Source organism: Vombatus ursinus, unplaced genomic scaffold (genome assembly GCF_900497805.2).
Source record: "Vombatus ursinus unplaced genomic scaffold, bare-nosed wombat genome assembly UNPS02014775.1, whole genome shotgun sequence".
In the NCBI taxonomy this organism is placed as follows: Eukaryota; Metazoa; Chordata; class Mammalia; order Diprotodontia; family Vombatidae; genus Vombatus; species Vombatus ursinus.
The window spans coordinates 551,780-567,750 of NW_020954553.1; the positions used below are offsets into that span (position 1 = coordinate 551,780).

The 15,971-nt window shown below is 46.7% G+C and overlaps 2 protein-coding genes across 10 annotated transcripts in view; both read right to left on the bottom strand.

Annotated features, from left to right (window-relative positions):
- PTAFR (platelet activating factor receptor) overlaps positions 1-4,135 on the bottom strand; it is a 60,053-nt gene extending 55,918 nt beyond the window's left edge. For 3 of the 9 annotated variants that reach the window (XR_003569290.1, XR_003569292.1, XR_003569289.1), the window contains exon 1: positions 3,983-4,124. The gene's annotated coding sequence lies outside the window, so the exon portion shown is untranslated. Of the gene's footprint in view, positions 1-3,982 lie in introns of all 9 variants that reach the window. The other 6 variants (XR_003569288.1, XR_003569291.1, XM_027864352.1 and 3 more) reach the window with 4 other exon arrangements.
- A 393-nt stretch (positions 4,136-4,528) lies between these two features.
- Positions 4,529-15,971, bottom strand: part of DNAJC8 (DnaJ heat shock protein family (Hsp40) member C8) — a 29,893-nt gene continuing 18,450 nt past the window's right edge. The window contains exons 4-9 of the mRNA XM_027864694.1: positions 14,745-14,811; positions 13,102-13,196; positions 11,510-11,581; positions 10,498-10,589; positions 7,452-7,527; positions 4,529-5,316 (exon numbers count right to left, since the gene is read on the bottom strand). Of these exons, the coding sequence (XP_027720495.1) occupies positions 5,194-5,316; positions 7,452-7,527; positions 10,498-10,589; positions 11,510-11,581; positions 13,102-13,196; positions 14,745-14,811 (525 nt within the window). The 3' untranslated portion in view covers positions 4,529-5,193. The remainder of the gene's footprint in view (positions 5,317-7,451; positions 7,528-10,497; positions 10,590-11,509; positions 11,582-13,101; positions 13,197-14,744; positions 14,812-15,971) is intronic.

Below are 15,971 nucleotides of genomic sequence, written 5' to 3' on the forward strand. Positions count from 1 at the left end.
GGAAGGGAGGAATAAAAGCAAAGAATACAGAATGTCAGAACTAGAAGTGACCTTAGAACACAGAATATCAGAGCCTGGAGGCCCCTTAGAACAGAGAATGTCAGAGCCGGGAGGAACCTCAGAACACAGAATGTCAGAGCCGGGAGTGACCTTAGAACACAGAATGTCAGAGCCGGGAGGGCCCTTAGAACACAGAAAGTCAGAACTGGGAGGCTCCTTAGAACATAGAATGTCAGAGCTGGGAGGGCCCTTAGAACACAGGATGTCAGAGCTGGGAGGGGCCTTAGGACACAGCATGTCAGAGCTGGGAGGGAGCAGGGAGATCATCTTTTCTGATCACCCGATTTGGCAGGAGGGCCCCAAACCAAGATTACAACCTAGATCTCAAAACTCCCAACCCAATTATCTTTGAGGAAATCTATCTGAGCAGCCCAGACAGACCTTGGGAAAGCCTGGGATGGTGTCTGCCCTGCCCTGGTTTCCAAGGAAGGCCATGCTCAGTTCTCTACTCCTGCTCCCACCTAACCATCTGGTCACACTAGATCAGAAGGTAGGGAGGAGGATCCTAGCACTATTCATTAAAAGGACAAGGAGACATTCTCTGACTAGGGGAGCAAGCTGGGCCATGGCAAAATGTAGAAAACTCACTTGAGCTCCAGACTCATATCAGGGATTTCTCCATTCTTTTTCCATCCCCAAAGCAAGTCACAATTGTGATGTTGGTAGGATCATAGACTTATAGACATAAACTGGACGGAACCAGAGATAGTGTCAAAGGCGGCATCTGAACCCAGGTCCCCTGCTTTTCAGACATCTCAAACTCAACACGTCTAAAACTGAGCTCATTCTCTCTCCCCTCTTCCCAACTTTCCTGATAATGTCAAGGGGACCGCCATCTTCCCACTCAATCAGGTTGACAATCTAGGTGTCATCCCTGACTCCTCACTCTCTCGTTCCCCATTCCCAATCTTGTCAAGACGTGTCATTTCTACCTTCATGAGGCAGCTAGGTGGTGATGCAGTGGAGAGAGCACAAGGCCAGGAGTCAAGAAGACCTGAGTTTAAATCCAGCCTGAGACACGTACTAGCTGTGTGACCCTGGATAAGTCACTTAACCCTGTCTGCCTCAGTTTCCTCATCTGTAAAATGAGAAGGAAATGGCAAACCACTATGGTATCTTTGCCAAGAAAACCCCAAATGGGGTCATTACTTCACGACCTAAACTACTGCAATGGGCTGCTGGCTGCTTCCCGTCTCCTCTCTCCCTCCAAACCATGCTCCACGGTTGTCAAATTGATCTTCCTAGAGCACAGGTCTGACCACATCACCTCGCCCCACCTCATTCAATAAACTCCAAGGCTCCCTATTGCCCTCAGGATCGAACATAAAACCCTTCGTTTGGATTTTAAAGCTCTTCACAACCTTCCCCTTCCTACCTTTCCAATCTTTGTATCCCTAATTTCCCTCCACATGCTTTGTGGTCCAGGGACAATGACCTCCTTACTATTCCTCACACAAGCCCCTCGATCTCCTGACTTCAAGTGAATTCACTGACTGTCCCCCATGCCTGAAACACTCTCTCTCCTCCTGTCTCCCTCTCCTCTTTCCCTTCTCCTCCTGCCTCCTCTCTTCCTCCTGGCTTCCTTCAAATCTCAACCAGACTCACCTTCTTCAAGAGGTTTTTCCCACTCCTTAATCACAATGCCTTCATTTTCAGACTATCCTCAATTTACCTTGTATACGTCTTATTTGTACATAGTTGCTCGTATACTGCCTCCCTCATTAGACTGGGGGCTCCCTGAAGGCAGGGACTATTTCTTTGTCTTTCTTTGTATCCACAGTGCTTAGCACAGTGCCTGGCACAAAGAAGGCACTTAGTACTAGTTGGCTCACTCCAGAACAATGTTCTTTTCACTGTAAAATACAGTCTCCCTACTTCTAAGACTTCTAGGTGGATAAGGAAACTTGAGTTCCAATTTGGCCTCAGACACATTAGCAGTGTGACCCTGGGCAAGTCACTTCCCTCATCTACGAAATGGGGATAGCAGCATCTGCTTCACCAGTAGGTTGTTAGGATGCAATATTTTAACAAATGTAAAGCATTCTGCAGCCCTTACAGAGATATAAAGTATATTATATACATATATATACATACACACACACACACACACACACACACACACATATGCTATTATTTTTTTCTTCCTACTCCCAACTCCCATTCTGGGTGCCAGGTATATTGACAGCATTTCCCCCTTATTCTAAGTAGGAAAACAGGAGTACCATGGAGGAACCCCTGGTCTAGACACCCATGCTTCACAAAACAGGCCTATCCTAGATAGAGAATCAGCCCCAGACCCCAAAAATTCCTTCCCTCACTCATTCATTCATTTCCAGAAAAGTTTATTGACTCATGATGTTAGATTTCTGGGTCTGGATCTGTGAATTCACAGATGTTGGGAAGTTGCTAGTATGGAAATTTCCTAGAGATACATGCAGATTTTTTGTAATTTCTAACCTTACATAACGGTTACTTTACTTTTACTGGGGGGGGGGGGCACTGAGAGATCAGGCCCAGGGTTGAGGTACTTCACATAACTGATCCTCACACTCACTGATGTCACTACTATAGGAATCCTCTCCATTTTACAGATGACAAAACTGAGACTGAGTTTAAAAACTTGCCTAATAGGGTCATACAGCTGTTAAGAGTCAGAACCCAGCTGTTTCTGACTTCAGGTCCAGCGCACCTTTGGCTTTCCTAAGAAGGGCAAGGGAAGGGCAGGGGGGTGTCTGTAGCCCCTCAAATGCTTCCTTCCTACCAAGCAGCTAAACCTCAGAAACAGACCCTCTCTGCCAGCTCCACTGATTATAAATACCCCCAGGAAGCACCCGCTAGTTTTGTTGCATGGGCAGGGGTCTCCCTTATTTAGCATGAAGCTAAACAAAGAAAGGGCAGAACAAAGCCCAGAGAGCTACAGGGCTTGCTGCTCTACCCCTGGTCAGTGGATGGCTGGGAGGAGAAGGGACCTGGGAGCCTGACCTTTCATTTTCCAATGGTCAGGACTTCTCAGATCATTTAGTATGTCTGGCCACCTCTTTCCTGCCCGGAAGCAAAGTGACAATTTCCACTCTCCCAACCCATTCCTGTCTCAATGTGAAATTTCCAACCCCTGAAAACAATGGTATACATGCCTTCCTTGTGCCAATGGGAGTCTAATGGACAAATCTTAGCTGTATCTCAGACTGCCCATTTTTTCATGCCTATGATAAGACAGCCTTGGGGCTACTGGCCTGAACTAATATTTCATTACAACTCCCTCTCACTGTATCCCAAACAGTTTGAGCATTAGGTAGATGGTTCACAGCACCAGGAGTCATGCCACCCCAGAATTTGAGAACCACTGGTCTGAGGTATGACTCGGTGCCTGACTAATCATCTTTTGTCAAGAGACAAGAGGGCAGGCCCGTGATTAAAGCAGGATAAAACAGTGTGCTGTAACAGAAATGAAACTGAGAAGCCAGGGTTCTGCCATTTGCCTGTGTGTGATCTTGGACAAGATCACTTCCTGCCTTGGTGCCTCAGTTTCCCCCGCTGTAAATGATGCGATTGAGCCAGCTATAATACTGTGTATTTTAAGGCTCTTTGCAGTGAATAATTTACATGAACCCTATGAATTCCACTCTTTACCTTTCCAAGACTACAAACCTCCCCAACTTTTTTCCAGCACATTTTGGACACAGACACACAGTGCCACCAGTCCTGTATTCCATCCACTTGTAACAGTGATACATACCTGTCCTCTTTAGACAAGACAGACACACAGGTGAACACTCTGTGCTCCTCGCTCTCTCAGCCCTCGAGTGCACACAAAATACAGTCAACAGACATCTTAACAGAGTTGGAGAGGAAAAAAACACACACACAAGCACACAAACAGATCCGGAGGGATGCAGAGACATCATAAAAGACATAAATATACCTTTCTGGGTAGCAATGGTCCCCCAAACTGCCTCCTCAAATATGAGCACTTCCCTTTTTCTCACCTCAACAGCCCCACGAGCAGCTGACAAGCCTGCCCCTGAGGCACGCCCGGGGTCACTGCTCTGTCCACAGCAGCTCCAGCCTTCCGTACCCAAGTGACCAAGAATGGGTGGGGCCAATTAACTTTTCCACCCTCCCATGTTTCCCTAGCTAATGGTAGGAGAGGGGTAAAGAGGAAGGAAGAACCAAGACTGTGAAGGTCCACCCAGCCACCAGGGTCTACTCAAGGGTCAAAGGTCATCTGTCCACAGCCTCTGCAGGCTACAAGATGGAACCAAGACTGTGAGTCACGGCAATCTTATTTTTCATTTCAACTAAGAGCTGAAGTATACCAACATTATTCTAATTTTCTAATCATTCCCAAGTGCAAAATCCCCCGGAACTTAGGTGATTTGCCATCCTAGCCCAAGCTGGCTCAGAACAGGTACAGACAGGCCAGAAAGAGAAAGGCCTTAGAAATAATGGCTGAGAGAGAACGCACCAGTGGTTTTGGTAGAAAAATTTATTATACATACAGAATAGCCACTAACTAAAGGTAAACAAGCTAGGACAGAGTTGTGCTAGATGGAAGATGGCAGGAAGCTCTTTGGAAATCAAACAGGTGATGGTGGCTCTGGTCTTGACACAACGTTAGCCACTCGAGGGCAAGGGCTGGTTCTGAGCACTCCAACCAGACACTGCTTCCTTCACCATCCGACACAAGACACACAGGCTGGGCGTCAGCTGGATGCTCCCCCAGGAATAGGCATCTGAAGGAAGGGATGACTTCCCTAAAGGCAGACTTCTCCTAAGTCACCCAACACCATTTTAAGCAACTGGTTTAATGAGATGATTTCCACACACTCTACGTGAAGTTCATAAAGGTCACAATTCAGTGAAGTACAAAACAGTAAATTACAAACAGCAACAGAGGTGGGCAGTGCCCTCCCCCTCCCACGCCCTTGACAGCGGCGGGGACCGGGCCAGGTTGCTATCAAACCAGGCTCCTTGTTCCCATGTACAAAAGAATTACTCTGATCAATATTAAATTACACTGAAAACCAAATGGACTAAAAAGCCAAGCCTATTCTATGTGGGGGATGAGTCCTTCAAAGCAGGAAGGGGAGAGAGCAGAGGGAGGGAAAAGCTCTGTTGCTGCAGCCCCAGACATCACTCTCGCTGCTCCATTTTTACTTTGGGTGGCCTCAGGAAGGTCCGATTTTTCTTCTCCTTTTTTCCCTTTGTGTTTGCCTGGAAATTTCGCCAACTGTCCACACGCCCATCTCGACTTTCCTGAGTACAAAGAGTTTTAGAATCAGATGGCCGTCAGCAAAAGGAAGAGCTTTACCTGTGGGGCTGATGACTCCAATCCAAGGGACTAGGGGTCCTCCTCTAGCCGTCCATCTGTCAGGTTTCACAGACAGGAAGAAAGAAGCCATGCCCCCCAGCTAGGTGGCGCAGCGGATAGAGCACCGGCCCTGGAGTCAGGAGGACCTGAGTTCCAAACCGGCCTCAGACACTTAACACTTACTAGCTGTGTGACCTTGGGCAAGTCACTTAACCCCATCGCCTAGCCCCCCCCCAAAAAAAGAAGCCATGCTCCCAAGGCCTGGCCATTCACATGGGTATAACCAAGAGCCCAAGATGGAAGAAGGCTGCAGACTTCCCAGACCAGGAGGTTTAACTGTGTCTCCCAAAGAATAGAAGATATAAGTGGAATGGAGGACAACTGAGTTGTGTTTGGCTGTTTCAGTTGTTTTGGCTAGGTGCCCTGCTCCCAATCCGAAGCTCGAAGCGGCTGTTATCCTCCTCTAGAATCCTTGAAAGGGCTTTAGAATCTAGGGCACACCCCGAACATCTCAAATGGCAATCTGTTGCAGGTTATCCAAGTATGTATGCAAGTCCCAAATTATGCCTCTGTCTCCCATACTGTACCTGAGACCAGACACATGCCCTGCTCCCACCAGCCCTTCTCCTCTGAGCCTATTTCTGCATATATGGAATGAGGAGAGCGTTTACCCTCCCACCATCCTCACAGGAATACTGAGGGGAAACTGCTTTGTAAGCATGAAAGCCACCAAGCAAATAAGAGTTGCTGTGCCCCCAGCTCCTCTCAGCACCATCTGCCACCATTTCTACCGCCTTCTTTAGAAAACCACCATCATCTTGGTCAGGCGCATTTGTCCAATGTGCTATGACACGCTGTTACCTTGCCCTGGTGACCCACACTACCAGAAACGACAGTTTTGAGAAGGGGGTGTGAGCACAAAAAGTATTCACAGTACGCCTAGCATGCCTCATCCTACGCTAGAACCATGCCCTTGCCAATGAGGACCTCATCATTTTGTTGGGGGGACAAGACTGACACATGGGAAAAAGCCACATAAGACAATGTACAAAATATATGGGACAGACATGAACATGAACGAAGGAGAATCAGTACAACTGCCCTGGTGTGACCTCTTGAGATGGGCCTCGAACCACAGTATGGTTTGGACACACAAACACAGGGGATGAACACATTTCTGGTTCAGGGGCCCAGCCTGAGGAGCCCCCAGCACAGGCTGCCTCAGAACCTGGCCGGGGGAAAGGTGGGGAGAATATGACTTCCCCCATGTCTGCCTGCAAGCAAGCTACTGCTGCCCAACTTTCCCAGCTTGGGGGTGGGGTGGGGGGCACTTTTGCACACAGAACATCAGAGCATGGAATGTTAGAAATATGAAAGACTTTAAAGGTGACCTATGCCAAACCTCTTCTTGTTTCATAAAGGCCAGACCCCTTTAGACCAGCTTCCAGTCAGGTGGTCAAGGCCAGTAAGGCTGAGACAATGTCTCTGGGCTCCAACACAGTGGAGGGGGAAATGGACGAGGGACCCGAGAAGCTGGTGCCACCCCAGTAGCCCACCCCTCTTCTCTCTCTGGGGAGTCTGGTGCTAAACCCAGAGTTCATGCAGAAGACAGTGTGGGCCTCTGGGGAACAGGGAGAGGACCACCCCTCCAGCGTCACCCCAAGGGAAGCTCCTTTGTCTGCTTGTCTTTTCCATGAATAACTAAAGCACAAGGCAGATAGGATTATCGAAAATCAAGTACAAAAGTCTTACAGGAGACAAAGAGGAAGCAAAGTTCACTTCTAATGGGGGTGGGGTGGGGAGTATCAAGATACAAGAAAAGCCCCCAAAAGGAGGTATTTGATTTGTCTTCTGAATTCTGAAGAATACTGGAAATACATTAAGAACTGGGAGACTGGCTACTAATCTCCCCTTGACCACTAATTAACCCTATGACCCCAGATGAGTCTAGAAGGCAGGCGACGTGGAGAGTAGGACCAGATCTGCCATGACTTGCTATGGCGCCCCGGGCACGTCCATTCTGTGCTCCGGGCTTGCCTTGGGAAGTCCTTTTGCCCCACGTGATCCAACTGAGTTTTACCTCAAAGTTTTTCTGCCATTCTCTTTCTCTCTTTGCTTTCTCTTGTGCTTCAATCTCTTCTTCTCTTTGTCGCTTCCTAGAAGGAAAGCCAAAACATGATGCTTGGAACACAAAGAGAAGTGAAAACAGAGTTAAACACAGGCCTCAGAGCATAAATAATGGAGATTCCCAGGCACACAAAAAAGAACCACCATGATTCTCCAGCCATGCTGAGCAGGACTGAGGCCACAGGGTTTCTCCTATGATGATAAATCAAATTATCACCATCCTGATGCAAGAGGGTTCCCAAAATGCTCAAAGCCTTCTACCAAATACCATTCCTCTTCTCCACGTCATGATGAGGCAGGAGAAGCAATCATCCCCCTTGTAAGCAGAACAGAAAAGCAGGGAACAGATTAATTTCAGACCACAGAGGAGGTCAGAACCTCGATCTGTCTACTATTGGCAACTAGCTGACAATGCCTCTAAAGGCAGGACATCTCCCTGGCCTGAAATAAGCCTATTTCACTGGAAACTGTGGCCCAGACTAAGCAACTGCATCACCGTGCATCTGCAAACATGGAATACCATCGAGCTCTGATGATTTTAAAGAAAAATGGAACTCTGGAAGAAAGCAACTGAGTTTACAAAATAACATTTATTTATCTGTAGAACACACTGACCAAAGGAGCCAGATGCTGATTTCATAGCTTCTATTCCAGGCTGCAGAAAGTAAGGGCAGCAGAGTCTTTGGAAAGACTACTTACATTGCTCTCACAAGGTGTAGGTTTGGATACCTGGGATGCTCTGGCTGACTCTGGGCAGTCATTTTGACCCTCTGAGGCTAAAGTGTCTCATTTGTAAAATAAGAACACTACATTTGTATCTTCATGGTGGCAGCTCTAGCCAAGTTTTTCATCAATCACTCACACTCCAAGGCCTACTATGATAATGGTCATGAGAAAAGAATAAACAAAGTGTTATGGGAGCTCAGAGGAAGGAGAAGGAAAATCAAGGAAAGCTTTCAAGAGGAAAGGACAATTAAGATGGGCCATGAGGGATACAATTCAATTCAACAATTATTAATCATCTACTATCAATCAAAAAAAAAATGCATTAAGCACCTACTATGTGCCAGGCACTGAGCTACGTGCTTTACAACAAACTTGGGAGGCACATACTAAAGGGACTCATTTACTGACAGGGTTACACAGCCAGAGCTGATCCCAAAACCAGTGTTCCTTTTTTTTTCTGGTAAGACAATCAGGATTAAGTGACTTGCTCAAGGTCAAACAGCTAGTGAGTATCACATGTCTGAGGCCGGATTTGAACTTAGGTCCTTCTGACTCCAGGGCCGGTGCTCTATCCACCACACCATCTACCTACCCCCCCCAACACACCACACACCAGGGGTAGAATAGCAACACAAATAACTACCCTGAGCAGAATGGGACAAACACAGGAACCTGAAGGAGGGATCTCTTTCCACTAGAAGTATTGGAGGTGTCTAGAAAAAGCCCCAGACTCTGAGCTGGGCCTTTGGAGGATGGAAAGATTTTCACAGGTAGAGATGAGGACAATACGCCTAAGCATGAACTGGTAGGAGAGAGGAGCAAAGGCAAAAAAGATGGGGGGCTGGAATACAGTCTGTGTGAGCAGAACTAGACAGGGTTAGGAGACAGACTACAAAAGGCCTTGAATGCCTGGGAAAATGAGGTTATTCAGGAAGGAACAAGTGAAGGTTTTAGAAAACTGAAGTCATCAGTGGGGTTCCTTTCATGGGTTTGAAGATGGCAGCTAGGAGGTGCCACAGTGCATAGAGCCCTGAGCCTAGAGTCAGGAGGACCCAAGGTCAAATTTGGCCTTCGACATTTACTACCTGTGTAACCCTGGGCAGGTTACTTAACCTCTCTCTGCCTTGGTCTCCTCAGCAGTAAAACGGAGATAATAATAGTACCTACCTCCTGAAGAGGGTGTGAGTCCACACAGCCCTAGCTGTTTTTGCGGTTTCCCCACCCACTCACCCCCACCACAACAGGTGTGCTCCACCTTACCCAGAAGATTCATGGATAGAGGGTGGTGCCCTGATCATTCGAATCTCTATGAAAACAGTGTCTTACATGTAACAAAACTTACATGTAACAAAACTTAATAATTTAATAACTTAATAACTGTTTGTTGAACTGACTCCAGCAATAATTCTGACCTGATTCTGATACCAGTCTGGTTACACTGCTGGCGTAACCACTGACTGGGTAAAGGTATCGATACACAATAAAAGTCACCAAAAAAAAATCTATCACTCTTTGACCCAAACAAACCCACTGCTAGAATTATGCAGGAATCATTAAGAGGAACAAAGAACCTAAAACACAAAATAAAACACAAAAATATTCATGATATTAGCTGTGTCACAGTGAAGATACGGGATCAGAATCTACACCCCATCACTGCAGAATATCTGAATCAAAAATGATGGATTAGTACAATGACCTGTGACTGTCCTCAGGGACCACTAGGAGGAGCCAGAGTGCACAGAGCCAGAGTACACAGAGACAGAAGACCCAAGGTCAAATCAAGTATCCAACACTTACTAGCTGTATGACCCTGGCAGGTCACTGAATCTGTCTGCCTCAGTTTCCTCAACTGTAAAATGTGGATAATAATAGCACCTACTCCCGGGGTTGTTGAGAGGATCAAATGAGGTAATACCTTTAAAAGCTTAGCACAAGGCCTGAGAGACAGTAGGCAATTAATAAATATTTACTCCTCTCCTTCCTTATAAAAAATAAAGAATACCCAGAAATATGGAAAGACTAACACAAAATGAACATGAGCATGTCAACATTATAAGAACACACAGTGATGGAGACCTTTGCTTAAGGACAACAAAACTTTCTACATCCACAAAAAGATTCAGATGAGAATCCAGACCTAATAAATCATCATTTTGTTCATTTGAAAAAAATTAAGTGGGCAGAACTTATTTATTAGGAAATACATACCAAACCAATACAACAGAAGCTAGCTTCCCAGACAGGGTTTAACCTGATGCCATCAATCTTACCTTTCATGCATTTCTTTAGCTTCTCTCTCTTTCCTCTTAATTTCCAATTCAGCAAAAAGCTTCATTGTCTGTTTGTAAACTGCCTGTTTGAACTGTAAGAAAATAAGAATGTAAAAGAGAACTCAACTACTGGATGAAATCCAAGGGAAACAGAGATTAAATAAAATGGGGAAATTTTAAACAAAGCAAAGTCTTTCTGATGCTGGTTCCCCTAGAAAGCCTGAAGGTGCCAGGGAGGCACCTGACCTTCCTGCTGAGACACAGGGCACTCAGGAGAAAGAACAGAACCTTCTTCCTACATACTTAGGGCCCACAGGGAAGCAAGCACCCAGCTTCCAAAAAGTCTAAGGAGCTTCGAAGATAAATATATCTTCTCATCATCAGGTTAGAGGTTCTAAATGACATTATAAACAGAAAAAGAGAAAAACCCAGAGAGGTCAGGGAAAAGCCTGGCCCACAATCATTCCTTTCACAAGAAGCGATAGGCATGGGGCACCATCGTAAACCTAGGAAATAGGGCAAACCTGCCCTAAGGGAGCGCACCATCCAATAGGGAAGATGAGGCATATGATGACACAGAAAACCTAGCAAAATCACCCAATCAGAGCCAGAAGGTAAACCCCAGACTCTGAACTCCCAGGGTTCTGACCACAACACCACATCCATGGCATGACGTAGCTACACAAATAACTAATACTGGCAGATAGGGGCAGGGAAACCACTGCCTTGTCTCCCCCTTCAATTCATCCCATCTATTGTCTCTCAAGAGCAGAGTTTATATACTTAGTGAATCCAAAAATCAGACAGCAACATACAGAGAAAATGGAAAGGGGGGGAAGGGCAGGAAAAGATCTATTCCCCACTTCTCCAAAATACTGACTGTATCCAGGCCAGAACAGTGTAATGGTAAGAGGGTTAGACCAGGTCTCAGCTCCACCACGGCCAATCACAGCGCTGGCAGGACTTAACAATTCTAACTTTGGAAAAACGTACACTTATTTCTGAAACTCACCAATTCAGGATCATCTTCTTCGACATTTGTAGGCTTCCCCTCTTTCTTTAGCTGTTTCTTTCGCTCTTTCACCTAAAAACAGGGGCCTTGTTAAAAGAGGTCAAAAGCAACTGACACACGTCATAGGACAGAAGGAAGGAAAGGGGAGGGTGTCTTTTTCTTTCCAGTCTAGCCCCTGTAAGGACAGCAAAGGAGCAGCCCTCAACACTGCACAGCCCACTGTGCCAGAGCCCATCAGTGATATCAAACAGGTAATTGCCACATCACTGCTGGGTCCCCTAACCCCCTTTTTCAGAGGGCAGCAGGGATTCAGACAGAGAAAAGCATTAGGTGCAGATCCCTCTGGGCTCTGGCAACAACTGGAAGCAGTGATACTATGAGAGTCTCAACAACCTGAAACCAAAACAAACCTTCAGCTCCAAGCCAAGTCAATGCACTCATCCCTTCAAGCATGCTATTATCTACCAAAAACCAGCCAGCCAACAGAAATCAGCAACGGTGCCCCCTAGTGGTTAAGAGATGGAAGTCTCACACACTCCCATTCAAGTATCCCAACAGACTGGAACCCACTTGCCATGAATGTGCTGGCTGCCCAAAGATATTTCTATCAGTCTATAGGATGCCAGTCACAAGGGCTGGTAAGGAAAAGCTCTTCTCACTGCCTGATTCCCTACAAGGTACAGAGTAGGAAAATCCCTTTTCAAGAATATTAATTGCCATGGAAGTTACTTCTCCTGCCCATATAGATCTGTTTACTCACACATTTAAAAAAAAAAAATTGGGGCAGCTAGGTGGCGCAGTGGATAGAGCACTGGCCTTGAAGTCAGGAGGACCCGAGTTGAAATCCAGCCTCAGACCAAACACTTAACACTTCCTAGCTGTGTGACCCTGGGCAAGTCACTTAACCCCAACTGCCTAAAAATTAAAAAAAAAAAAATTCATTATGGTTGGTTATAAATTTTTATTTCAGATACTCAACGAAGGTTCTTCCAGAAAGAGCTCATATCCATCTGAACTCTTTCAAATTATGACATCTGAAATAAAAGGTCTCAGTCATTCCTGACACATGGAACATTCCCTAGCAGATAAAAAATTACACAAAGAAATCATAGCATTTCCCACTATTTTTTCAAGGGAAAAAAACCTCAAAATCACCCATGAATGTCTCAATGCAGACAACTTAATGCTGCTATGTAAGTCTTTTTAGGAACTACAACACCACACCAGCTGTCCTCAAGTCCCAGCTCCAATCCCTGGACAAGCCGGCCAGTGAAGGAAATTTGACCCATAGCGGAGGACACCTCCCACATGATCTTGCAGGATGGGTTGATATATGGGGGAAAGGTGTGGTGGAAGGCTGCTGGCATCAGAAAAGGTGGATGAGTTAGAACAGTTATAGCCATCCCCCTCCCTCTGCTCCAGCATGGTATCAGACAGCCTAGGATGCAGAGAAGCTATTCATAACCATGGCTGTCAGAAGGAAGAGAGAAATGTAGTGGTCTTGGCATCTGCTGATGTCTGCTCCCCACCTCAGCTGCCCCTGTCTCTGGTGCACACAGCCCATCAGGCCACCAGAACCCCAGGACACTCACAGTGTGCTCCACGTACTCTTTCCCTGCTTGAATGACGTCCAGGGCCCTCTTCTTCTGCTCCTGATCCAAGAGCAGCTTGTAGGCTTTGTCAACAGCTAGTGCAAAACAGTGTAAAGTTAAAAGGTTTGCTAACATCCTCTGAAGTCTCAGCGGTCACAAAGTCTGGACTTCTGTGGCCAGAAGCAAGTCTACTTTCATGGTTTATCTGAATGTTGTTAAATGACTGAAGAACATGCAAATATCACACTGCCTTCCCTGAATTCCTCAGATAATGACATACAAACATAAGGCAGAAAGCTACAAATCTGGAAGAGCCACTGTAACGCTGACACCCCTAGAAGAGAGTTTGGGGCAGCGGGGCAGCAGCAACAGCCCTGGATCCAGGCCCAGGCCCACTAGAGCCTAGCCCAAGGAACCCGACTTCCTCAAGGCTCAGATTTCCCATCAATAAAACAGCAGTGACAATGACACAAAGAGAGATCTTGAAACAAAAGGCCTCATGCCAATGCCGCAAAATATTGTTACTTGTGGAAGAGGGTTATTTCTATCTTGCATCATTAAGCCTCTAAACTTTCAAAACTGCATAGGAACACAACTTAGAAGAGGATGGCTGCCCAGGCAGTGCCTCAGAAAGGATCTGAACTGAATTAACTAATGAAAACTGTAGATGGGAAAACCCAAATGAAAAAGGATTGGGTGGGGGTCACAACCTCGTCACATCCAATCTGTGAAGAAGCCTGTCCCCTCTGACCAAGTCAGGCTGCCTGCTCAATCAGACAGCCCCACAGAGGGATGGAGGGTCAGGCATGTCCAGGCCACCAGGCTTTAAAATCTCCCTGTGTCTGAGTCAGCTCCCTCATGATTAAGATGTAGATGACTCTGGTTGTGAGTATTAGGGGAGACAATGGAGGTGAGGAGACAGTGACTGGACCTGAGAAGTCATTGGGATAGGTGGGGAAATGCCCTGTACGAGGCACATCAGCACCATGTGAGCAGTCTCAGTGACTGCAGCCCTGACCTGGAAGTAACTTAGCCAGGGTCACACAGCCCCTGTTGGTCCAAGGTGGGGCTTGGACCCCGGGAGGCTCCTGGCTCAGAAGCCACTTCTCTATCCACTGAACTATGTTGTCTCAATGGAGGCAAGTGTTACATATATGCAAAGTTTAATTATTTTTATGGCACAGGGCTTATGGGCTTGGGAAACTCGAAGCAAAGGTAAAGGTCTGGATCTTAAAGATCAAAGGTCAGAACTGGGGTTAAGTTCTGATACTTCCTAGATATGAGACCTTTGAGCCTAAGTTTGCTGATCTGCGAAATGGGTCCATAATACTTGTACTCCCCAGTTACCTGACAGATTATGAGGAAAGGGCTTTGTAAACTGAAAACACTAAAAGTAGGGCCCCTCTGACAATCGCCATCTTCCTCTGAAGATGATGGCATCCTGAAGGACAATGAAGGGAGAAAACTGGGAGAAGGGAAGACAAAAAGACCCACAGGAAGTCTGGTATGAAATGGTGCAGGTGAACAAAGGAACTGCCTATCGTAAGTACTACAAAGTAGAGCGAGTGCTGCCCAGAGTGTGAGGCAAAGCTGGCCGGGAGGGCAGGGAGGCAGGGCAGGGAGAGGGGTGGAGCCACAAATACCTTCAAAAGCCTTCTGGGCTCTCTCTGCGTCATCTTGGTTCTTGTCAGGATGCACCAATATGGATAACTACAACGACAAGGGGAAGAGATCACTAAATTCAGCCAAACACCCGCCAAGCCTCCTCGGTGGCATGCCCCTGCACTAGGGGGCTCTGATGCCCAAGGCCCCAGGACAGGAAACCCCTCCAAAGCAGAAGACCTGCATTCTTATCTTAGACCTGCCCCTGACCAGGCGTGTAGCCTGCTTGCAGCCTCAGTTTCTTTGTGAAATAGGGTGACTAGCACTTGCACTAGCCCCCTGGCAGGCTGCCAAGGGAACCAAACACTCTCAGAGACTGTAAAGCAAAATGATTGTCCCAAGACCCAGGTCTGTCCATGTCACCCCCCTTCTCAGGAGACAGGGAGCCACTGGAATTTACTGGAGTGGCAGAGACAGACCTGGGCCTCAGGAAAATCACTGACAAATATGAGGATGGAGCATAATGGGCAGAACCAAGGCAAGGAGACCAATCAATGAGCTGCTGCAAATGTCTCAGTAGGAGGTAATATGGGCCTGAACAAGGTGGTGGCTTTGTGGGTGGAGAGAGGGGGCCGGACACCAAATATATGTGGAGTTAGAAATGGCAAGATTTGTCACATGATGAGGTTGCCAAGTGAGGAGTCCAGAATGACACCAGGATTGGAGAACCTAGGCGACTGGGAAGACTGTGCCGTCATCAACAGGAATCAGTAATTGGGAAGTTCAGTGAAGGATACTGGGGGGGGGGGGAGATACCGAGTGCTATTTTGCACATGTTAGGTACGAGAAGCCTATGGCACATCCAGCTTGAGAGTCCACTAGGCGGCTGGTAATGGGGAACTAGAGCTAAGAAGAGAATGCTGTATAAAGATTAGCTAGCCCTCCTGTTATTTTGAGTAAAGATCTGAGTGCGTGCCTTTTAAATTGAAAGAAACCGCCAACATTTTAAAATAAAAACAGCAATTAAGAAACGAAATGGTCAGGCAAAAGAAGCCCACGTTGGGACAGATTCAAGATGGTGGAGAAAAGGCGACTCGCCTGAACTCTCCTCAAAACCCCTCTGAATACCTTTAAATAATGCCATAAATTCCTGTAGCAGCAGAACCCACAAAAAGATGGAGTGAAATGATTTTCCAGCCAAAGAAAACTTAGAAGGTCAGCCGGAAACGTCTGTCACACCTAGGCGAGGATGGAGCACAGTCCAGTGC